Below are 25,022 nucleotides of genomic sequence, written 5' to 3'. Positions count from 1 at the left end.
CCGTCATTCTACACTGTAAAAAAATTTCAAGATGCTCAACTTGAAATAACGAGTAACCTGGCTGACTTAAGACTTTTTCCTGTATGGACCGCATGGAGACGTATGAAGAACTAAAGATGCCTAGTTCGCCTAACTCTAAGGCAGACAGCTTACTCGTTATTTTTAAGTTGAGCATCTTGAAATTTTTTCGGTGCACATTTTGTACGTGACTGTGTTAACGAGTTAGCGCGTGATGGTATTTTGAGCTAACTGAATGTCCTTGCTTCTACCTTAAGACTTGGCCACAGCTTCACTGTGTGCGCTAGACTTTATGTTCGTGGCTATGAATAGCTGCCACTTAGTGAGAACTGGACCTTATCTGAACTGCGTTTCTATTTGTTCCACTGACCTTCGCTATGCATTTGTTGCACATCTGCCAAATAAAATGTACCGCAATATAATATTATGCCAAGCAAATTCCCTAAAAGGGAAGTCGCTGATTTCAAAATGCACGCTGGAGCTAGAGAGGTAATGTGGACAGAAACTAAATTTATTTGAGGTGTATGGTCATCAGTCTACACTGGGAACGAAAGTATCGTCATTGAATGTAGAGCTCACAGAAAAGATCATGTAGCCAAGCGACAGCCACTCTCGCCAAGTGTGTTATTTGAATGGAGAACAATGACCAAGGACATGTGGCGGATTAGCATTAGCGGCTAAGGGGGTTTGATGCGTTAAGAGGTTACTGAAACCGTAGGCCATAAAACCTACACAGCACTGTAACATGCCTGACTTAGCAACTGGCATAACCAGTCATGCTTTTTCATTATGGCCTATGATCAGTGTTTTAACATTATAATGGTCCTGTTGTATACTATTTTCTGCGAACATTATGACAACGTTATGACATCTATCATAAACTAGTTTGCTGTTACGACTGGTTATAACAGCTGTTACGACACGCTTATGAAAGTGTCATACAGGACTTACGGCGTACAGTCCAAGTAAAATGACAGGGATTTGGATTAGTGACTAAGTGCGTGAAGAGGGTTAGCAGGGGGGGGGGGGGAAGGAGAGAGGCGGTCCGACCCCCCCCCCCCGTCCCATACGAGCCTTGTCACACGCCTCCAGACTCACGGGCTGGCCCGCCTCATCGCCCCCCAAGATGCGAAACCCGAACCCCGATTTCTGTCGCCGCAGATGGACGTCTATCTCCTGGTACTCCAGGCCTGGTGATGTGGGGGTGGGGGGGGGTAAGAGAGAGAGGGGAGGAAGCAGAAAGGAAGTTGAGTAAAGGACGGCCGTCACACCGTCAAACGCCTGCCCCCCCCGAGCTCGGGTCACAGTCGGAAACCGGAACCGGAACCGGAACCAGAACCAGAACCAGAACCAGAACCGTGGCTCCCGCCAAGCCATTTCTTGGCGGGAGCGGGGGGGGGGGGGGGCGTGAAAAGCGGGATTTTCCGGGATTGTTTCACAGCTCCAGGCAAGGCGCCGTGCGGTTAGCTTCAGCTCGGCCCAGAGTCCGGCGTTCGTGTCAGAGAAGCCGCTCAAAGGGCTCAAAGCAGACAGGACAGGAAGAGAAACATTAAGGCCCGAACACAAAAAAAAAAGAAATACGGGTGAGACACACAGAGAGACGGAACGAGAGGCGAGGGGGGGGCCCCCTCTTTAAAAAAAAAAACGGAGGAAGCCGCGGCATGCCGGTGTACTTGCCCGTGGGGTCCAATCGGAAGGCTGTCCTCGGCGCTCCTGGTTCTGATTGGAGAGACCAGAGGAAGCGACGGTCAGCAACGGTCAACGACGGCGAAAAAGGTTAGCCTAGCGACCGTCGCGTGCAAGCAAAGGAAAGGACCGCGCCTCGCAGCGACCGGCCGCCCGCGGACGGTTCGTCCGCTACGCAGCTAACGTGACCCATTTTGCCTTTCGCAGTGCTGATTTCAATAAAAAAAAAAACAGTTCACAAGTAACATCCTCAAGAGCCATTAATACAATCCATTATCTGAGTTGAGATGGGAAGATAATCATTCGGCGAATACGGTCTCGCTTTTTGTCGGAAGATAACTCTTCCCCGGATTGGTAATCGCGACCAATGAACAGGGTGGATTACTAAAAATGATTTACAAAGTTTATCGACAGTCGCGTAATCTACGCAACTGCTTCACCTGAGGGCAGGTTCGGGATTTGCCTTCTAAACACGCTTCCGTCTTGTTCACGTCCGGCCCAGAGTTCTATTAGATTTTTTTTTTTTCTCGGTGTATCCCGAAAAACACAACCGTGTTCACTTTGCGTTTTGGGCGGTCGCGTCCCCGCGGTGTGAGAGAGAGAGAGGGGGGCCGCCCTCAGAGACGGGCGCAGAGTTTCCGCCGCGGCGCCCCTTGTGCAGTTTCGTCACGGCTTCCCTGAGATCGCCGCTAAAAGGCTCGCGCTTCTCGGGCGAAAGGGGTCAAAGACGCCCTTCGCTCTGCAAGGCTAACGAGCTAACGCGGCTCCGCCGGCGCCCAGCCAACGCAAAAAACGTTCCCGCAACGTCGGTACAACATCGACCCGACATTCCAGTCACGTCGTGAGGACAGTTTTTTGTTAGTGGGGCAGGGCTAACGAGGTCGAACGTGCGACGCTCGTTTATTTTGGTCTGAACGCGCGATGCGAGGAACACACGTTCGACGGCTCTGTGGTAAACAACACGCACCATACCGAAATGTCTTCCATGAAGCGTCCTCTACTTAAAGGAAACATGCTGAAATACATAAAAATAAAACGTGTTACCAAGACATTGCGACTCTTCATAATATATCGGCAAATATACAAATTATTGCCAACTGCAGTAAATTTTTACAAAAACGTACACGTCTGTGAAATATATTCATCGTTATGTTTTCAAGCCAGTCCACCATATTTACATTGCCGTTATATTCCGATCTGTAGAGGTAAGAGAGCTTAAAATGGCAGCTGTTGTTCCATGATGATCATGAGACATTTTCAAACAATCATAGCTTTCTAATTTTATTCACCAGAAATTAATCATATACTTTAATAGCTCACTCCAGTAAAACAGAGCTTTCAGCTGATTTCCTGAAACAACACGGGATGACTCTTCCTAAACAGCACAGGGGATGACTCTTCCTAAACAGCACAGGGGATGACTATTCCTATAACAGCACTGGGGATGACGATTACTAAAACAGCACTGGGGATGACTGTTCCTAAAACAGCACAGGGGATGACTGTTCCTAAAACAGCACTGGGGATGACTCTTCCTAAAACAGCACAGGGGATGACTCTTCCTAAAACAGCACAGGGGATGACTCTTACTAAAACAGCACAGGGGATGACTGTTCCTAAAACAGTGCTCGAGATGACAGCACACGACCTAACTGGGGTTGATCTCTGGATTATTCTGAATGCAGTTCCGAACGGCTGGACGTGTTAGCAGGACACTGGCGGGGGAGAGCTTCACATGATCTGCAAGAGGTCAGAACCTCTGGAAGACTTGAAGAAGACTCCTCCTGACAGGACTGACTTGTGCAATAAAGGTCATCTTATGTAACTCTTCTCCCATGGATGAATCAACAGACATGGGGGGGGGTAAGGCCACCAACCTGTCAACCACGGGATTTTAACAATCGCGCCCAATAGGACCCAAAAGGAACTGGCAACTCCGTGAAACTCTGTGTCAAAACTGAGCAAGTGTGCACAATCCCATATCACACTTATTCACAGCCTGAAATTCACATGCCACCAACTTCACAACTGGCAGTGGAATACAGTTCATATTTCCCTTCGAAGAGCAGGTTTTTTGGAATGCTTTTCAAAAGTTCAAACTCTAAAACTCCATTGCTTTCAGTTACCAGTTGTGACTGTTACATCAGCATTAGAATGTTCAGAACATTCTACTCGCATATTTGTGATCTTACAGCACAAAGTGTTAAATGACATTTATCAGACACAGTTATGTATCCATGACAAAGGTGCCACTCCCAACTTTAGGTTAACAGGAAGAAGCAAAAGACCAATGTCTTCACACTGCAGGCATTGCGTGGCTGTCAGTCTCTGTATAATTTATAAAACTCAATCTCATTTTAAACTGTCAGCTCTTGCTGGAAATCGAGGACATGCCATTATCCGAACACATTTGACAATCAAGCAATCTAGCGGAAGTCACACATACGGAACTTCACTATCCAGAATGCAAACTGCTATGTTGCGCACAGATGATGTCATAAGGCCTCCTTCGCATACATTTGTAATGCACCAACAAGGTTCCCGTGTCTATTGTAGAGCTCAATACACACAATGTTGTCAAGATAAAAGCTGTTCCTGCTACTGTTCCGACGACAAAAAAAACCTATTCATGATTAATGACAAATTGAATTCAAAATTCACAGCCTGTGTAAAAACCATAAGCAAAGGTAGATGATTGATGCACTACTGAGTCTCCAGAGGACTAGGGGGCACCATTGCCCATCAAATCAACCCAGCCACTCGAAATACCGACCAATGAGACGCTGGGAAGGAAGATGAGTATGTGTGCGTGAGCTCGTCCATGTCAATTTTTTATATATGGGGCTCACGCAGGCTTTTACCTGCTAAGTCTGCTTTTTATTGCCATCTAATGTACCTTGAAAGCTCAGCAGAGCCTTGCCTAGACTTCGCCTCATAGTCTGGAGGAAGCTATAAAACAGTGTGAGGCCCGAGCTTCGGGGCTTGCCGCCATTTCGAATCTTCAGCGCCGGAAGGGTGACGGTGTGGGCGTGGCGGTTCGTTTCGGCTCAAGTTAGCACGTTAGCACGTTAGCGCGACTGCGGATATTTCTCCCCTCCGGGGACCCTGGTCTTTAGCCCCGTAGGGCTAATCGCGGCTCTCATCGCGCGGAGCTGTCACGTTTGGGGAAAAAAGACCCGCTCCCGTTATTTGCGCCGAGCCTGACGCTGGTGGAGATGTGTGCAGGTGAGGTAAGCGGTGGGGGGTGGGTGGGGGGGGGGGGGGGCGTTACTTACGCCTACTCTCATAGATAGCCCTGGACTTCTCATAGAGGTCATAAGGTTCGGGCATGCTCAGATCGAGGGCCTCGGCGGACTCTGGGCCCGAGGCCGTGTGCGGGTGCGGTGCAGGGTAGGGGGCGCTGTGGGGCAGGGCGGGGGCCAACAGGCCGGTCTGGGGGCTCCCGTGCAGGTCCCACTGCTCCAGAACCTGTGAACACACGGGGGCATTTTTTTCAGTTATCGTCCCCTGTCCAGTCCCGGCGGCAATCTGCCTTCCAGCCACCAGAGGGCGGTGTGTCTATCCCCCCATCCCCCCACCCCTTTAAACAGCCTATGGGGTTTTTTGAGCAATGGGAGCGGAGTGGAGGGCGGGAGTTGGCTCTGTATGAGTCAGGCCTGGAATCTCCTCCTTTTCCCCGAGGTGGTGCTGCTCTCTCTCCTCGCGTCCGTTTCCCTCCTCGCTCGCCCTCTGTGAGCGGTTCGCCCGCCGTTCGTCCTCAGAAGGAGATCCGGCGGGGAGGAAAGAACCTTCCCGCTCCTTCTCTGCCGGCTCCATTTTGGCTCCATTTTTTTTGTGCAGGGCTGGGCCTGAAGGTTGCTTGGAGACCGAGGCAGAGGACGGCGTGTGATTGGCTTACAGAATCGGGGGGGGGGGGGGGGGGGGGAGTGAGCAAAACCCCGCTGAGATTACTCACCACCAGCGCCTGGGATCACCTTGAGTCGGTCTGCAACCGGCTTTCAAACCTTCAGACTTACGGCTCAGGAAATCACCTTAAGGTGGACACATGACGAATGCTCTCTCTCTCTCTCTCTCTCTTTCTCCCACTCTCCCTCTTTCTCTCTCTTTCTGCCCACCCTCTCTCTCCATCTCTCTCTCTTTCCCCCACCCCCCCTCTCTCTCTCTGTCTTTCTCACAAACACATACACATACAAAGTATCATCTTTGTTTACCTGCAGTCTTCTACCACTACCGTTATCCATAAATTCAGCTGGAATAAAACTGAAGCAGTGCTGGCATGATTAAAACCACAGAGATGGGGGTGGTGGGTAGGGGGATGCTGGAGGGGGGGTGGTGGCTGTGGAAGTAAATTAGGCCAGGGCGTATTAAAGCGGGCCCGCGATAAGCCTGTTATTTTTTCTGGGGGCGGTAGAGGCAGCGGGAAGCTCCGGGCTTGCACGGGAGAGGGCAGATTAAATTGGCGAGGCGGCCGCGAGCGAACGGACGCACGGGGACGCCGGTCTGTGTGCGTCTAGTCGAGCCTGGCACCGGTCTGTGTGCGTCTAGTCGAGCCTGGCACAGGTCTGTGTGCGTCTAGTCGAGCCTGGCACTGGTCTGTGTGCATCTAGTCGAGCCTGGCGCCGGTCTGTGTGCGTCTAGTCGAGCCTGGCACAGGTCTGTGTGCGTCTAGTCGAGCCTGGCACAGGTCTGTGTGCGTCTAGTCGAGCCTGGCGCCGGTCTGTGTGCGTCTAGTCGAGCCTGGCGCCGGTCTGTGTGCGTCTAGTTGAGCCTGGTGCCAGTCTGTGTGTGTCTAGTTGAGCCTGGCGCTGGTCCGTGTGTGTCTAGTTGAGCCTGGCGCTGGTCCGTGTGTGTCTGGTTGAGCCTGGCGCCGGGTGTGTGCGTCTAGTTGAGCCTGGCGCCGGTCTGTGTGCGTCTAGTCGAGCCTGGCACCGGTCTGTGTGCGTCTAGTCGAGCCTGGCACCGGTCTGTGTGCGTCTAGTCGAGCCTGGCGCCGGTCTGTGTGCGTCTAGTCGAGCCTGGCGCCGGTCCGTGTGTGTCTGGTTGAGCCTGGCACCGGTCTGTGTGCGTCTAGTCGAGCCTGGCACCGGTCTGTGTGCGTCTAGTCGAGCCTGGCAGTGGTCTGTGTGCGTCTAGTCGAGCCTGGTGCCAGTCCGTGTGCGTCTAGTTGAGCCTGGCGCCAGTCCGTGTGTGTCTGGTTGAGCCTGGCACCGGTCTGTGTGCGTCTAGTCGAGCCTGGCACTGGTCTGTGTGCGTCTAGTCGAGCCTGGCACTGGTCTGTGTGGGCCTAGCCACACAGGAAGCCAGAGCGCAGATTTTAGAAACCAACCAGACGGCCAAGCTCCTACGCCCCCCTCCCGTTCCCAACTCCAATTAGTAACACGAGTTTCCGGAACATCTAAACATCCGTTGCCAGCGAAACGTACTTTGGCCACTTCAGTGAGTTTTCCGAAGACGGGATCAGAATGTTCCGGCTCAGGCGGATCTGCAAGTGTATAAAATCTTATTTTTATGACTATCAATACTGTTATTATTAAAATCATTATTATTTGTCAAATAAGTATTATTATTCATCAATGTTCAGAATAAACCAACCGTGTTAGACTGTTTCCAGGAGAACTGTTATTCAGTGTGACCTTTTGGGTTTTAGAACGTCTGCTGTCCTATTCTCATATTCTCCGATTCGACGTTTAGAATCTCTAGTCCGGGTTTTTTGAGCTCAACCAACTCATCCTTTATTCCGTCGGCCATCATTCCGTGACGCCACGTCGTCTCATTCAGCTGGGCAGACAAGCATCCCGGGCCGCAGCCATTGGACTCGCGTTTGAGCCGAAATGGCGTCCTAGCAAATTGCAGGTTGTAATGCCGCGAGAAGGGGAAAAAAATGTAATACAAGGACGCGGGGGGGGTCTGACGCCGGGGGACGTGTCGGAGCGCCGCGCGGCGGGCGGGGAAGGACGCGATGGTAAATGCGACGTCGGGCAGGTGGCCCCGGCGACAGCCCGTCGTTTGTGTGGGTTAAAGGGGAAGTCACAGATAATAACGCAGAGCTTGTGTGCTTGTGAGGCAGTGTGCGGTTTTACCTGTGTGGGGGTCTTCCATGGAGAAAACTGACCTGTAATGGCGAGAAAACATAAAACGTTTAGCCCGGAGAAGAGCGGACGCGATTACATCAGACGGAGACGGCGTCCGCCTCATGACAACGACGCTAGGCTACGCAAAAAGACATAAAAAAAATAATGATGTTAAAAAAAAAACGATGCAGGCGTCTGAATTGGGGGAAAATTCAGGGTGGAGTCAGAGGGGGGGGGGGGTCTCTTTGGAACCTTTCTCAAAAAACCTCGCCGTGGGCAGCCAGGGGAAGCCCACACATAGAGTACCGGGCACGGAGCGTGAAGGAGAACACTCCACGCGGCGGGGAGCAGCGCGTGAGGGTGTTATTAAATTCGTGAGTCATCGAAGACGGACGTCGGTGAACGCCTGCAGGTTCGGCTGCGTTTAAAACGGATTACACACGAGGGGATTTAAATGCGTCTTCTGCCAATAAAATCAAAAATATAACATTACTATATTTATCGACGGGGGTAAGTGCGATTTCGATTAAAATGGCTCAGATGCGCAGTCACAGGAAGCGAAGAGACTTGAATGTCACGCGTGGTGATGGCGCGAGCATTGAAGTGGACAGTCTTTATTGCACGCGGCGTCACGCCATCACGAGCCGAGGTGGCGCCGCGCGTCCCAGTTTAGCCGCTCGGCCCGCGCGCAGACGCGCGGGCGGGCGGTCGGAAGTGAGAGAGCAACCGGTCCGCTCGCCTCCTCGCTACCCATCCCCCCCCTTCCCCCGCTAACCGTCTGCGTGAGCCTTTTTTTCCCGGAACCTTCCGGAGGGTGGGTGAAAAACAACTAAAAATACTGTTTTTTTGGCTACATCGCCATGTTTTTTTATTATAGGATATGTACTTATGCAAGCAAATAAACACACGACAAGGCGTTTATTTCAGTTTGCTTTATTAATAGTGATTTTTAAATAGATGTCAGGTGCTGATTCTCAGCCCCCCTAATAAACCAATGTCATTTTGCTAACAAAGCTAACGGCTAACAGGAAGTGAGCTATGCGAACTCGGCTTGACCCCGACACATACCCTCATTCATCACATAATTTGTGTTGAGAAGCTCATTGGACCTGGGTCTAAAGAATGAGTGCTATTCCTTTAATTTCATTTCTGGGTGAATTTCCCCCTTTAATTAAAAAAAATACTCTCAAAGAGCTTACCAGACACTCTTCACAGTAGTCACTACCATAATGTTTGGACTGTGAAGAATTAAGACCGATGTTCATAGTTATATTGGAGTTTAACAGATGTCCAAATCCTGAGCAACACGCACAGTGTACATTATTTTTTTTTTACATACCAATTTAACTTGGGGCAGTAAAAACACAGCTTGACCAATAGGAAAGCCCATATGAAAATGGAATTTACTGCAATCAGGTTTAAATTGCATTTTGCCATTTAGCAAATGCCATTATCTAGAAGTGAATTACACAGAATTACATTTTTTTTTTAATACAATCCACTTATGCAGCTGGATAATTTCACTGAAGCAATTTAGAGAGAAAGTACGTCCGCTCAAGGGTACAACGGCAGCACGTGACCTGTGAATAAAACTGGTGACGAGTCCGTTTCCCTAACCCCTTCACCACACAGCCGCCCCATACAAAATACCTCCTAGCAAGTGCATCTGAAAACTGTAATCAAACTCATTACTTAAGATGCACTCATTATACACTCTCAGTCATTACACAGCCTCACTACAGTACTAACCACAAACAACGCCCAGCACAGTACTGCACGACATGCACACACAAACATACGCGCACACACACACACACTCCCTCACCGCCATATTCACACACACACACACACACACACACACACTCCCTCACCGCCATATTCACACACACACACACACACACACACACACTCCCTCACCGCCATATTCACTCACACACACACACACACTCCCTCACCGCCATATTCACACACACACACACACACTCCCTCACCGCCATATTCACACACACACACACACACACACTCCCTCACCGCCATATTCACACACACACACACACACACACACACACACACACGCACACACAAGCACATACGCACACACACACTCCCTCACCACCATATTCATACACACACACAAGCACGCACGCACACACACACGAACATATGCGCACACACAGTGTCTCACCGCCATATTCACACACACACACACACACACACACGCGCGCGCACACACACACAGTGCAGCCACCGCTGTAATAACCCATTACAGAAGGCACATATGATTAAACAGCCATAATTGACTATCGTCAGGCCAGAGTGGCGCATTAGGTCACAAACACATTAGCCCAGCTGCCTGGTGAGGAGCTGTCAGCGTCTCACTCACAGAGCTGCTCTCTCGAGTCTCCGTGACCACGGCGACGGGAAACGGCCCCGCGGCGCGGGCTAAAACCTCAGAACGCAGAAGGGCCGTCGCACGTCTGCGGCGAGAAGTCTCACCCCCCCCCCCCGCCCACAAACACCGACGGCACAGCGCGGACGGCGGCCGCCGTGGCGACCGGCGCCGTGGAAACGCAAAGGGGCCGAGGGCCGCGAAGCGCGCGTCCGCGAGGCCTTCCGGACGCGTTCGAGAACTCCGCTGCCGTCCGTCACCAGTAGCGAGCGTGACGTCAGCGTTAGAACGTTCCGTTAAGAACGTTCCAATCACACGTTTTGAGATCCGACTTCATTTTAAAATACAGACCACTAAATCTAACGCGATCTCACGGAATGACGGAACGGGCTCTGGTACCAAATTTCATTTTCAATAAAAGCACACCACCTTTTTCATTTCGGCCTTTGAAAACTTTTTAATATCCTTAATGAAAACAGAGGCTTTGATCAGCAGTTCCTCTCCTATAAAACTAGGGGGGTACAAGACTGGCATATGCACTGGTGGGGGGGGGGGGGGGAGGGGGTGGGCTTGGCTCGTATTGGTCAACCTTCGAAATGACCGCGTTTGTAAAATATGGGCCCGCTTGCAGTCAGAGGCATTCTGGGTAGTACAAGTGTATCAGAGCAGCGGTACCGCCCATCCTAATGTTGGCTAATGAACTGCTAGCTTTGCCATATCCAGTAAAACATTCGACAGAATAATGCGCATTGTAATCTTAAAACATCCTTATTATTCATGATTTAAAGCAGACAATTCAGATGCATTTTTAGAGTAACTTGCAATTTTAGAATAGCAATGAAAACAGACTTGCTTAGCGAGTTAGTGAATATGCTGAATTCACCATTTCGGTTTTTTTTTGTTAATTATTGGCTTCAAAACACACTTGACTGATCCTTACTTTAATAATTTCCCCACTGTTCTGCAAATTCTTTATTGTTTACGGCTGACTAGTAAAGTCCTTAATTAGCAAACAACAACACGGCGGGAAATTATTGCGGAGCGGTGCTGGTGAGCCCGCGAAGGGGTCCTCTTGGAGGACTTTTCAGCTGTTAGGCGTCCGGCGACCTTGCCCGAACAGAATTTTACAGGGTTGGCGTCGTGTTCACACACTGCACAAGGGGCTGCTGCGGTCTGAGACGGGAGAGTGCAACATTCACCTCTGAAAATCAGCACTGCCAGGCAAGCTGGTGGTCACGAAGGGAAGCGTCCCACACACAGTTACACGCTCCCACTCTCACGGAAATACACACTGTAAACCGGGGACTAAATTTAACCATGCACAAAACGTAACGATACAGGCCTCAGCCGTATGCGTATCGTAACGTGTATATACTGCGAAATGTCATCCAGGATGTGTTTTGCTGGTCGGCTGACTAGGACCTGGGGCGTTGGGATCGAAACCCCACTTCTCTGCAGGTCAGCATATTCGTTGTGGGAACATCTAACTGTACGGGCCTGATTCACTAAGACCTTTAACGCGTGCAAAACGGTGTTAGCACCGACAAAAGCGACAACGCGGCCAGCGATTGGCCGTGGCATTTGCTCGGCACCAATCGGTAATCACGTTATCGGTTTTGCGGGCCTACGTGTCTGATGCAGGGGTGTGCGGGGGGTGGGGGGGGGGGGGGGGGGTGGGGGGGGGACGTTTAGCTGCGCTCAGCTACCGGGGCCGAACCAGCATCCCCCCCGCGCACAGCTGCTGAGGAAATTAAAAGGGAAGTCAACCGGAAAGTAATTCTACATGATCTGACATGCTGTTCCTTACCAAAAAAAACAAAAAACAAAAAACAAAAAACAAAACAACCGCGGCTCCTATTCTCAACCGAAGGGTGGAGAATATCTTTGTTTCGATTGAAGTGCGTGCCGCTTTAAACCACCGGGTCTTCCCCCAGGGCCCTGTGTGTGTGTGTGTGTGCGTGTGTGTGTGTGTGTGTGTTTCTGTGTGTGTGTGTGTGTGTGCGTTAAAAGATTCTGGAACACTGGGTAAGAACTGACCCTTAAAGAGGGCTTGCTTTTGTCTGCAATGGTTTAAAAGTGAGCAAAAACACGTCCTGTGATGACTTTCCCTTTTAACCAGGAGTAGCGTTTGGAAAAAAAATACTGGGCTGAGGGGTGTTTTTAACATGACACCGCGGTCTTGAAGCCATTGGGGCCGGGGGGCGGGGGCAAGGACGGAGGCGGGGACTCACCTGGCCCGGGGGGCGGGGGGGCTGAGCCGGGTTTTGGGAGAGGGGGAGGGGGGGGGGGAGGCGGGGTCTTACCTGCCACTCCTCTCTGGATGATGAGGGAAGTCTCCGCCCCCACGGGGCAGTCCTTGAGCAGCTCCACCACCTGGTTGTGGTTGAGGCCCTGGGCGCTGCGCCCGTTGATCTCGGCGATGAGGTCCCCCTCGCGGAGGCCCGGGCAGCCCTGCGTCTCCAGGACCTGCTTGACCCGCTGGCCCGCCGCGCTGTCCGCCACGGTGAAGCCGAAGCCGTCCGGCCCCTTCACGATGACCAGCGCCGTCAGCTCCGCCTGCGCCGCCCCGGACGACGCCATGGAGACGCTGTCCTCCGGCGGCTGGGCGGGGCCCCCCTCGGGGTGGAGGTGGGCGTCGCCGGGGCGGGCCAGGGGCGGGGCCAGGAGCTGCTCGCCGGCCTCCTGCAGGAAGCGGGCGGCCCGCTGGGCGTACTCGGCGTAGCTCTCGTAGCCGCCGCCGCCGCCGCCGCGCCCGTTGGTCAGGCCGGGGAGGCCCACGGGGGGCGGGGGCGCGTCCTCGGGGTCGTAGGGCAGGGGGTACCCCCGGCAGAGCACCAGGGTGACGCTCTGCCCGATGGGCACCGACTGGAACAGCTTCACCACGTCGGCGTGGGTGGTGCCCAGGACGCACACCTCGTTGATGTAGACGATGACGTCACCTGGACGGGGGCAAATGCCTGCAGGTGAGTAATGAGTGACAGGCAAAAGGGGTGTCGCCTAATAGCAATACCTGCAGGTGAGTAATGACTGACAGGAGAAAGGGGCGTTGCCTAACATAAATACTTGCAGGTGAGTAATGACTGACAGGCAGTCAACAGCACCTCAGCCTCCTCCTCCTCCTCCTCCTCCAGGGCTTTCATTAATCTCAGCAAATACCGCAAATCGATAGCATAGCACGTTCTCGGAAAAGAAATCGTCCGAAACCTGCTGCAGTTCCCCAGCGTGGTCCGACACGCGCAGAAAAGCAAGCACGCTCACACACACACACACACACACACACATACAGATGCATCCACAAAAAACTAATGCACAAATGATCACTGCGATCCATTTCCCCAGAGCCACGGAGGGACTGGGTTAGGTTGTGTTATTGTCCAATTTCACAATAATGGCTGGGAAGTATTGAATTAGACACAGAGAAGTCTTAATCTTAGTCTTAAACTAATTCCGACCTCGTTAGCGCGCTAGCCGTGTTAGCTGGTGAGCACGCATTCACGGTGGCCAGCCGGCTAGCCGGGCCGCTAACTTTCTTCTCATGGAAGTGAGGGAAAGGAGCTAGCTTGTCTCCCAAGGTTCTTCCTTGTGCGTCAGCCACGCGCCGCACTTCATGGCATTATTTTCCATGACTCCTTATGTCTACATTCCATTACGTCGCCTTCTCCGGTCGATGAAGCAGTGACCCTGCCCATTATATGCATGGCCCAAAACCGAATACTGTTTTTTGGATATATTGATTACAAGATATGTACTCATACGAGCAAATAAACATAGAATAGTGTGTTTGTTTGGTTTATTGACGACGTCTTTGTTAAACAGCTACCAGGTTGTGCCTCTCAGACGCCATTAAATCAATGTTATTTGGCAAACAATGCTAACCGCTAACAAGGAGCGAGCTACGCAGTCTCGACGTAAGAGTGCTTGGAGCCCGACATGTCCCCAAATTTATTACATAACTTGTGGTGAGAGCCTCAGTGGACCTGGGTCTAAAAAATGTGAACTACCCCTTTAAGTTCACAGGTTAGTCTTGGGCTGTTCTATGAGTAAACTCCAGCCACGTCCAGAAAGGCAGCTCGGTAGCCACGCCCACAACAACGACACTCTCGGTCAGGTGACGCCCAGCTGCGCCGCGAGTGCACTGGCTGGCAGGCTGACGTGCCCCCGTGCGATTGGCCGGTCTGAAAAGTCTCGGCCGGTAAACGACTCTGACTGGCTCGATAAAAACCAGCATCCCACGAGACGGTATCATACGTCTCGGCAAACGTACTTGTGACCGCAGAGACCGCGTTTCCGAGTCGCCGCGGAGTAATCAGATCCTCTGAATCCCAGTCACAAACCGCACACGCAAAACAAATCTGACAGCTGCCATGTTTGCAAAGATAACAACGCTCACTCGGTACGTCCGAGGTCTTATTAGAAAGCCACTTATTCGCTAATCGCAATTTTAATTTGTTCCTCGTTACTCATTTACTTCGGGACCGCAACGTACGTTCGGAAAAAGCAGGCCAATTTGCATTTTTTAAATTTTAATTTAGTTTCCCCGCACGCAAATATAATTTATTTGTTAAATGTTATTCACAACATTGTTTTTCCCAGCAGTCTAACTTGTGCCACTGTGCAGTAAGAGAATAGAGAGGTTATTCGCCAGCCTGGTTGCTGGGCACGGTTTCCACGGTAACCGGCCTGAAACGAGGCGCGCCGCTGGCTGGCTGGCGTGCGCGGACGCGGGCGTGCGACAGAGGAAGCTGGTTTTTTTTTTCCCCCGAGCGGTCGGGCGGGCGGGCGGGCGGGCGGGCGGGCGTGCGCGAGAGCTCGCGTTCGCATCGGCCGTGGGCGGGGCTAGCCGCGCGCTATTTTTACATACGCCGCGCCGCTCGGGGTCTATTTCCGTCACGCCTAGCGCGCTGCTACAGCCTTTTCACAGACAGCGGCGCCGTGTTCAAGGCCCAAACCGCCAAAAACCCCCTAACCAGGACAAGGGGCCTAAAACAAACCGATCTCATTTCAGGGTTTGAGGGTGTAGTCAGCGGTGGTACCCACGGTCCTGCTGTGTCAGAGATGGTCCTGGTTCTTGCTCTATCCAGACATATAACCACTTAAATCGATTCATTTGAATGAATCGGGTTTAATGAAAGCAGGCGACTCTACGTGCTTCACCATTAAGTCATATAGTCAACCTCATTAAGTCATATAGTCAACCTCAGACTAGTAATCGTGCGTCTAACTCTAGTGATCACACTCAGATAAAAACAAAAACCCTCAATGTCACCGGCACTCGAGGGGCCAGAGCTGCCCACCCCTAGTGTAGGGTGCAGGGTTTAGGGTGTAGGGCAGTGTTAACCAACCCTGTTCCTGGAGATCCACCATCCTTCAGGTTCGTACTTCCAACATCTCATTCGACAGCTAGGGGGATCTCCTCGAGCTGCTAATTAGCAGAGTCCGGTGTTCCAAATTAGGGGTGAAATTAAAACCTACAGGATGGCAGCTCTCCAGGATCAGGGTCGGTTTCCACTGGCTTAGGGTATGGGGCATATTTACAGTGAGGTATTTAGCAGACGCTGTCTCTCGACAGCGCAAATGCAAAAAGACTGAAGCGAGAAGCAGGGCTCGTGCCAAGTCGCGAACGTTTGCAGCTTGTACAGTTTGTACATAAACCTGCTACATGAAGTACAGCGCCACAACGGGCTGAGGACAGAGTGCTTTAAGCGGCAAGTCGGGTTCGAGGATGTAGCGTTAGCCGTAGCGCCCCAGACGCTACGGGTTCTGTCAAACGTGAGGCTTTAATCAATGAGAAATGTTCACTCGGGGTGGGTTTTTTTTTTTTCTCTGCCCAGAGGCTGCATTTGTTTCTTTTGGCTTTCAGGCAAAAAACAGCACCTGCACAGGGGAGGGGCGGGCGGGCGCCGGGGTAACCGATGTGTCAGCACGAACCGGCCAATCGGAACGGACGGCAAGACAGGCCGTGGAATTGAGCTGTTGTTTGTACACGCTTGGCGAAGGCCTAGGGGAACCTCGGGGAGCGTAAATGTGTATTTACAGCCCTGGAACATAATCACTCCTCCGCGCGTTGTGTGTGCTGTTGACCTCGTTACGGACGGTAGCCCGGGCCTGGAAATGACGGGTCCGCACTACGTCTCCCAGAAGCCTCGGCTGGAACTACAGCGACACGCGCACAGGCGCGGGGTGATTAACGTGTGAACGAACACGGCAGATGGCGGGCGCTCGTGCGCACACACGACGCTTGCACACAAAAACACGCAGACGTGAATACACACAAACACACAGGCAGGCATATTAATGCGCATGTACTCACACACACATACACACACACACACACACACGCGCGCGCGCGGCGCAGATAAACCTTGGCCGGAGCACGGGTTCCCAGGGAGAGACAGACTGTCCAGCTGGGACAGTTTTAAGGCTGACATTACGGGGAGGGAGCGGGGTCAAGAGTGTCGCGACCGACAGGCCGGCCAAGATGTCCGCTTCTCCGAGAGGCACACCGTGAGGCGTGCGAGGAAGAGGAGGACAGGGGGGAAGAGGAGGAGAGTTTTTTTTCCGTGCCCCTTTGGAAACATTTTCCGTTTCCGAAGGGGCACCTGTTCTCAACGCATGCTGTAAGCAACAGCTCGTCCATATTTGTGCAATTAGCTACGAAGCTGTTTTGACAATTTGACAGACAATTTTATGGAATGATCCATTCCTGGTGCGAGTGGTGGGGGGGTGAGAAGGTGACACAATGAGACTGAATGGCAGTGTGGAACGATCCATTCCCGGTGCAAGTAGGGGGGGGGTGAGAGGGTGACATAATGAGACTGAATGGCAGTGTGGAGCGGTCCATTCCCGGTGCAAGTAGGGGGGAAGGTGAGAGGGTGACACGATGAGACTGAATGGCAGTGTGGAGCGGTCCATTCTCGGTGCAAGTAGGGGGGGTGAGAGGGTGACATAATGAGACTGAATGGCAGTGTGGAGCGGTCCATTCTCGGTGCGAGTAGGGGGGGGGGGTGAGAGGGTGACACAATGAGACTGAATGGCAGTGTGGAGCGGTCCATTCTCGGTGCGAGTAGGGGGGGGGGGGTGAGAGGGTGACACAATGAGACTGAATGGCAGTGTGGAGCGGTCCATTCTCGGTGCGAGTAGGGGGGGGGGGGGGTGAGAGGGTGACACAATGAGACTGAATGGCAGTGTGGAGCGGTCCATTCTCGGTGCAAGTAGGGGGGGGTGAGAGGGTGACACAATGAGGCTGAATGGCAGTGTGGAGCGATCCATTCCCGGTGCACGTGGGGGGGGGGGGGCGAGGACAGGGACATGAGAAGGCGATAAAGGAAGAAGGGGAGGCGGCGAGGGAAAGGGGGGGGAGGCGGCGAGGGAAAGGGGGGTGCGGGGGCGAGGGAAAGGGGGGTGCGGGGGCGAGGGAAAGGGGGGGGAGGCGGCGAGGGAAAGGGGGGGCGACGGCGAGGGAAAGGGGGGGGAGGCGGCGAGGGAAAGGGGGGGGGGGCGGGGGCTACCTGTGTTCATCTTGCCGTCCTGCGCGGCGGGCCCGTCGGGGATGACGCTCTTCACCTGCAGGAACTCGTCGGGCTCGTCGCCGCCGATGATGGTGAAGCCGAAGCCCATGCTGCTCTTCTGCAGCGCCGTGGACAGGAAGGACCCCTTCAGCTGCGAGGCGTCCCGCGTGAACGCCGGCTTCTCTGCGGAGACACGCGGGCGGACGCGCGCGCCGCCGTTTCGTTACTGGCCGCCCGAGAGAACGGCCAAGCCTTTCACATCACAATGCGCTACAGCCGGTTAGCAAGTGCTAACGCTAACACATTAGTTTAGTTTAGTTTACAGGCATTTAGCAGGCTAACAACGCTAACATGTTGGTTTGGTTTAGTTTAGTTTACAGGCATTTAGGAGGCGCTAACGCTAACACGTTGGTTTAGTTTAGTTTACAGGCATTGATTGGAGCGTAAAGGACGCGCGTTCGCACGTCAGCGGCAACGCGTGGCAGGAGGAGGCCGGGTCCGAGCTTTCCCGCTCCGCTCCACCTTTTTCCTCAAACGCTTTCTCTACGCTCCCTCGGACGCGCGGCTCGCCGGGCACCCGCCATTCCGGATCGGAAATGAGCAGCGGCTCGGCGCCGCGGGGGTTGCTGTTGCCGCTAATGTAATGTAAATAATGTAAACTGTACGCCCGCAGAGCTTAGGGCTCAGCATTTGAGAGATTCCCCCCATCTCGTTATTAATTTTATTTTTTTTTTGCTTTTGAGAACCCGCCGCATTAAAGGCTGTCAGATATCCGCGTGACGTGCGAGCGACAGGAGCGAATCACGCGCAGCGCCGCGCGCATGGGACTGAAATAGCAGGCAGAGGAAACCCTACGCTGCCCTACTTTCAGAGAGACCACAGACGCAAGGAATACATCGCAGGATTGAGACAGTGCTGGGGAAAGAGTGTGCAGCGTATCAAATCTGCTGGCACAATGGGGACTTACTCCTCCACCGCACTAGAGGGCGTATGACTGCAGGGCAGGGAGGAGGGGGCGGGGTTACCTCTGTACACAGTGGGGAGGGGCAGGCGAGAGGGGGCGGGGTTACCTCTGTACGCAGTGGGGAGGGGCAGGGAGGAGGGGGCGGGGTTACCTCTGTACACAGTGGGGAGGGGCAGGGAGGAGGGGGCGGGGTTACCTCTGTACACAGTGGGGAGGGGCAGGCGGGAGGGGGCAGGGTTACCTCTGTACACAGTGGACAGGGGCAGAGAGGAGGGGGCGGGGTTACCTCTGTAAACAGTGGGGAGAGGCAGGGAGGAAGGGGCGGGGCAGGGGGAGGGGGCAGGGTTACCTCTGTAAACAGTGGGGAGAGGCAGGAAGGAAGGGGCGGGGCAGGGGGAGGGGGCAGGGTTACCTCTGTACACAGTGGGGAGGGGCAGGGAGGAGGGGGCGGGGCAGGGGGAGGGGGCAGGGTTACCTCTGTACGCAGTGGGGAGGGGCAGAGAGGAGGGGGCGGGGCAGGGGGAGGGGGCGGGGTTACCTCTGTAAACAGTGGGGAGGCGCAGGGAGGAGGGGGCGGGGTTACCTCTGTACACAGTGGGGAGGGGCAGGGAGGAGGGGGCAGGGTTACCTCTGTACACAGTGGGGAGGGGCAGTCAGGAGGGGGCGGGGTTACCTCTGTAAACAGTGGGGAGGGGCAGGCGGGAGGGGGCGGGGCAGGGGGAGGGGGCGGGGTTACCTCTGTACACAGTGGACAGGGGCAGGGAGGAGGGGGCGGGGTTACCTCTGTACACAGTGGGGAGGGGCAGGGAGGAGGGGGCGGGGTTACCTCTGTACACAGTGGGGAGGGGCAGGGAGGAGGGGGCGGGGTTACCTCTGTACACAGTGGACAGGGGCAGGGAGGAGGGGGCGGGGCAGGGGGAGGGGGCAGGGTTACCTCTGTACACAGTGGACAGGGGCAGGCAGGAGGGGGCGGGGTTACCTCTGTACACAGTGGGGAGGGGCAGGGAGGAGGGGGCGGGGTTACCTCTGTACACAGTGGACAGGGGCAGGGAGGAGGGGGCGGGGCAGGGGGAGGGGGCAGGGTTACCTCTGTACACAGTGGACAGGGGCAGGGAGGACAGGCCTTGGCTCTGCATTTGCTGCTGATGCTGGATCCGTCTCTTGGCCTCCAGGACGGGATTCTCAAACTGGGTCCTTCGATTTATGTGACTGCAGGGAAACAGCAGAGACGACACACCTTAGGATAACCCGCTCACACATGACCTACCATAGAATGCATTTCACATCCCAGGCTACCACTCAGTGACCATAGATATCTCAAAAAAGACTGTGTCCAATCAAAATCACTGACTGAAAGAAAGCCAAAACTATTACATTAAGCCGTTACATCCAGTCAAGGTTTTAAAAGAATTTGTTAATCCCGAATGCAGTAAAGTTCCAACAGGAGGATTTGGTATTGGAAGTAACACAGCATTTACATTTTAACCAATCAGCAGTGCGGCCGCTTAGTGGGCTACCAATCAAAAAGGGAAGAAAGAGAATATCATTACAGAATGGATATGCCGTGTCAAACCTCCGTTTTCTTGTGTTTAGAAATCACGTAACCGACAAACAAAAGTTAATTAACATTATTTTCCGGCTTATAAATCAGGAGAAGAAAAAAAAAGCACGACATCTTTCTCTCGTGGGTTACCGAATGCTTCAACTGTGAGAAAACAGACGGAACGCAGACAGATTTTTTAAAAAAAATAAGAATTATTAATAATAATAATAATAATAATAATAATAATAAGAAGAAACTCACAGAAAAAAAAATCCAGCGGCAGTTAAAAGGCGGAGAGATCCAGCGGGCCATTTTGAACAACCGCCGAGCGTAAAACAGTTAGCCGCCCGCCGAGCGCGCTTCCAGAACGTTCCCCGGCGCCCTCCGGACACGTCCACGCTCAGACCCGCGGTCTCCATAGCGACCACGCTTCCCCTCCGAGCGGGACGCACCGAGAGCCGCCCGAGGGTCATGTGACGAAACGCCTCCGCCAATCAGAAGCGCGTTTCGTTCTGTTCAATTTTTTTTTACGCGAGTTGTTTCAGTTGCTCAATAGGACTCTATTTTTACATTTTTTATTCGTCTTTATTTTACGTGTCCGCTTTCGACCGCCGCTCGTGTTTTCGGGAAGCTCTCCGGGAAACCCGCGAGAGAGAGAAGCGGCGGCTAAAACGTTCAACGGAAGCGACGCTAAGCGGAAGGGGCGCTTTCGAACAGGAAGCGATTAACAGGAAGCGATGGCGCGTGCCGCTGAAGGAGGAGGAGGAGGAGGAGGAGGAAGAGGGCGCTAACTCAGGGCGGGAGGCCGACACTTACTCCACGTAGTAACTGCCGTAAATCGGGTCGTCTATCTTCTCCCAGCCGTACGGGAGCTCTGGGGAGGAAAGAAACGCAGGTTAGAACCCACAACCCCAACGTGCCGAACCCCGAGGGAGGAACCAACCTCCCCGCGAAACATTCTCTAGCGGTTTTGACAGTAGCGTCATTAGCCGGGAGATAGAACATCATCTCGAGCGGTCTAATGAGCCAGCGCAGGATTTTTGTAGTCCTGCGCAATTCGTTTCTGGGGTCCGTAGTGCCGTCTCTGTTATTGAGCAATGCATTATTGTGCTCACGGATCTGCTGAGCTAACAGTTTCATTGATTCCATGGAAACTAAGCAGGAACGTGTTCTGCAAAAAAGACCAAAGGAGTGTGTTGAATATTTTACACAATGAAAGTCCACAAGGGGCTCCAGTGAGGCTCTTGTAGCCTGGCCCTGTCGAACACCCCCACCTCCCACCCCCTCAGGCAAAAGCACTAAGACGAGCAGCACTGAGACACCAAACACTAACTCAAAGCACTAAGACTACCAGATCACTGAGACTCTGAACATTAAGATTCAAAGAGATCCAAAGACCTCAAAAAAATGAGACTCTCGGCACTTGGACTCAAAGCACCAAGACTCTGGCACTGAGATTCAAAGACTAAGACTGAAAACACTGAGAACCCAAGCACTTCACTCAATTTAATATTTATAGTGCATTTTACACACACAAACATTCGCTTCACGGCGAAACAGGAAACAGAACTCCAGCACAAGGACCCGGAGCACTGAGACTCCCATACACTGATATTCAGCACCGAGACTCCCGAACTCAGGCCGAAAACACTGAGATTTTGCACCAAGCTTTCCCGGAACACCGACGCTGAGCTCTGAGACTCGGGGCTATATGCAGTAAATCGCGGGAGATGACACAGTGGAGATTAGTTTGAGGCGGTTTTTTACGAGGTGGCGGTCGCGGGAGTCCCGCCGCAGGAGCCCGCGGCTCGCAAATCACTTCGCCGCCAACGCCCCCCCCGGCAAACGCCCCCCCCTTCCCACCGAGCCGCAGAGGCGGAGCGGGGCTGCCGGGTGGCCCGGGCTGGCCGGTAGCTCCAAAGACCAGCTGTTCTGTTGACCAGGGTACGAGATCGTTCAAGTAGGTTAGGGGGTCTGCGTTTCGTCTCTCTCCATCTCTCTCCATCTCTCTCTGTCTCTCTCAGTCTCTCTCTGTCTCTCTCCATCTCTCTCAGTCTCTCTGTCTCTCTCCGTCTCTCTCCGTCTCTCTCTCCATCTCTCTCAGTCTCTCTCTGTCTCTCTCCGTCTCTCTCTCTCCCTCTCTCCGTCTCTCTCTTCCTCTCTCCATCTCTCTGTCTCTCTCCCCCTCTCCGTCTCTCTCTCTCTCTCTCTCTCTCTCTCTCAGTCTCTCTCTCAGTCTCTCTCCATCTCTCTCAGTCTCTCTCTCCATCTCTCTCCGTCTCTCTCTGTCTCTCTCTCTCCATCTCTCTCCGTCTCTCTCTGTCTCTCTCTCTCCATCTCTCTCAGTCTCTCTCAGTCTCTCTCAGTCTCTCTCAGTCTCTCTCTCCATCTCTCTCCGTCTCTCTCAGTCTCTCTCAGTCTCTCTCTCCATCTCTCTCAGTCTCTCTCCGTCTCTCTCTCTCTCTCTCTCTCTGTCTCTCTCTCTCTCTCTCTCTCTCTGTCTCTCTCTCTCCATCTCTCTCAGTCTCTCTCCGTCTCTCTCCGTCTCTCTCTCCCTCTCTCCGTCTCTCTCTCCCTCTCTCCGTCTCTCTCTCCTGCCCTCGCCGGTACGCTCCTGCTCTCTCGCTCCTCGGATCCCTGGGGTGGTCCTCCGCAGACGCATTGGGCTGCTACCAGCTGGGTCACGCTGATCTTGAAAAGCACAGTCGCTACTTAGAAACATCGTGTTGCACTGAACTGTTTTCTGAACACGTCACACTGAAATGCACTGAACACACATACATGCCCAGTACACAAAAACATACACTGTATGCACATACATACACTGTGCACACAAACATGTCCAGTACACACAAACATACACTGTATGCACATAGGTACACTGTGCACACAAACATGTCCAGTACACAAAAACACACACAGTGTGCACATACGTACACTGTGCACACAAACATGTCCAGTACACAAATACACACACAGTATGCACATACATACACTGTGCACACAAACATGTCCAGTACACACAAACATACACTGTATGCACATATGTACACTGTACACACACACACACTACAGAACAGTACGACAGAGTGCAGCATTATGTTCAGTACAAATCATCCTTGCAGTATTGGACTCATAAGAACATTGGCATTCTCAGATTAATACATGTTCGCTGTGTAGACACACTGTCAGTCAGTGAAGAGCACTGTAGCACTACTTCTGAAGCAGAGCGTATTTAAATGCCGTGGCTGCTTGACAGCAACGTCAAAGTGCAGTGCGTGACAAATAGGAGTTACATTGCACTCTCCTTTCCCCTTAGATCAGGGGTAACAAAACTCCAACTGCCCCCTGCAGATCAGGGGCGACAGAACTTCCAGCTACCCCTCAGATCAGGGGTGACAGAACTCCAGCCGCCCCTTTACATCGGGGGTAACAAAACTATTTCTGGAGAACCAATTATTCTTAATCTTAATTTTAATGTTCGGTTATTCCATCTTAATTTTCTGGCTCTCTCCTGTATGGGGTGGCAGTGAATCGTTTTCACCGTGGCTGCGGCTTGTGATTTTTTGATCGTGATTAATAAGGCGGATCGAATGAATGACCGGGGCGCGTTAAATAATTAAGGGCGGAAGCTGGCGCGGACTCCAGAAGCAGATGGCCCCGTCCTCACGCACCACTGTCCCGGGCCCGCCGGCCGGCCGCGATTCGCCCATCCGCGATGAGTCAGAGATGATGTCGCCCGCAGGGGGGGGGGGGGGGGGGGGGAGGGGCCCGGTCGTAAAGCGCCTCAGAAGCGCTGACCTCGGATCAGTTCTCCGCTGCCCCCGCATCCCCCCCCACCTCATCCACCGCGGGCGAAAAAGACTAAACTGATCCCAGGTCAGCGCTCTTACTCCGAGAAGCTCTATGAACAGGGTCCCCGATTTTCTACACTGCTTTTGAATCCAAGGGGGGCGGGGCCAGGAAAGCAGAAAGGGCTCAGCCAATCAGACTGCAGTTTAGTTGCCACGCGCTCTCGCGAGCTCGAAGCGCGGCATTCTGCACTCCGTAACACAAGCGTCGGGCTCCATTTTAAAATAACTATTCATGAGATCAAAAAAATCCCGACTCATCTGTATCGTTTCACATTCAACAATGGGATAATGCATCTCACCTCCCTAAAATAAAATCCCATTAAGCTGAAAGAAAGCTTCGTGTAATCTTTCCACTCCGCTTCCTAATAGGTTTCTTAGCCTTGTCTCCGCAAGCACGCCCTCCTTTATCACTTTGAAACTGAGCTTCCTATTACATAAAGGCGACCCCAGGGGCAGAACCAATCAGAGGCTGAAAAATCTGCAGGCTCCGCCCCCCGTTTGGACTTTGATCTATAAATAGCCTGGCTGAAAGCGGTTCTGCTCAGAGACTTTGAAAGGATCAGGGTGGCAGCTGCGTGTATGTGATTTAGGCTAACTGCTACATGCAACATTGAAGATGTTTTTGTTTGGACCCAACCCTCATTAATAAATGAAATGGGGAAAGAAATCCCTAAAGTCTTGCTCCTGGCAACTCTCTCTCTCACACGCGCACACACGCACACACACACACACACGCACACAGGAGAGGACCTGTGGTTCGTGAAGCGTGTCAGAGCTCTGGGACTGGGCCGAGATCCCTTGGGAGAGCTTCTTGACTGTGCTGTGATTGTCACTCCAGTCACACACACACACACACACACACACACACAGACACGCACACACACACACGCACACAGACACGCACACGCACACACACACACACACACACACACACACACACACACACACACACACACAGACACACACACACAGACACACACACACACACA

The 25,022-nt window shown here is 53.0% G+C and overlaps 1 protein-coding gene and 1 long non-coding RNA gene across 4 annotated transcripts in view; one reads left to right on the top strand and one right to left on the bottom strand.

Annotated features, from left to right (window-relative positions):
- Positions 1–25,022, top strand: part of LOC118219326 — a 285,113-nt gene that overhangs the window by 109,889 nt on the left and 150,202 nt on the right. The window lies entirely within an intron of this gene.
- Positions 1–25,022, bottom strand: part of LOC118219253 (membrane-associated guanylate kinase, WW and PDZ domain-containing protein 2-like) — a 159,710-nt gene that overhangs the window by 22,158 nt on the left and 112,530 nt on the right. For 2 of the 3 annotated variants that reach the window (XM_035402271.1, XM_035402272.1), the window contains exons 7-12: positions 20,996–21,053; positions 19,724–19,845; positions 17,673–17,855; positions 12,468–13,103; positions 1,696–1,737; positions 1,093–1,208 (exon numbers count right to left, since the gene is read on the bottom strand). In XM_035402271.1, the coding sequence (XP_035258162.1) occupies positions 1,093–1,208; positions 1,696–1,737; positions 12,468–13,103; positions 17,673–17,855; positions 19,724–19,845; positions 20,996–21,053 (1,157 nt within the window). Of the gene's footprint in view, positions 1–1,092; positions 1,209–1,695; positions 1,738–4,979; positions 5,173–7,784; positions 7,817–12,467; positions 13,104–17,672; positions 17,856–19,723; positions 19,846–20,995; positions 21,054–25,022 lie in introns of all 3 variants that reach the window. The other variant, XM_035402270.1, reaches the window with a different exon arrangement.

The sequence above is a fragment of the Anguilla anguilla genome, chromosome 19, assembly GCF_013347855.1.
Source record: "Anguilla anguilla isolate fAngAng1 chromosome 19, fAngAng1.pri, whole genome shotgun sequence".
NCBI lineage: Eukaryota > Metazoa > Chordata > Actinopteri > Anguilliformes > Anguillidae > Anguilla > Anguilla anguilla.
This window is presented reverse-complemented; position numbering and strand designations above follow the sequence as displayed.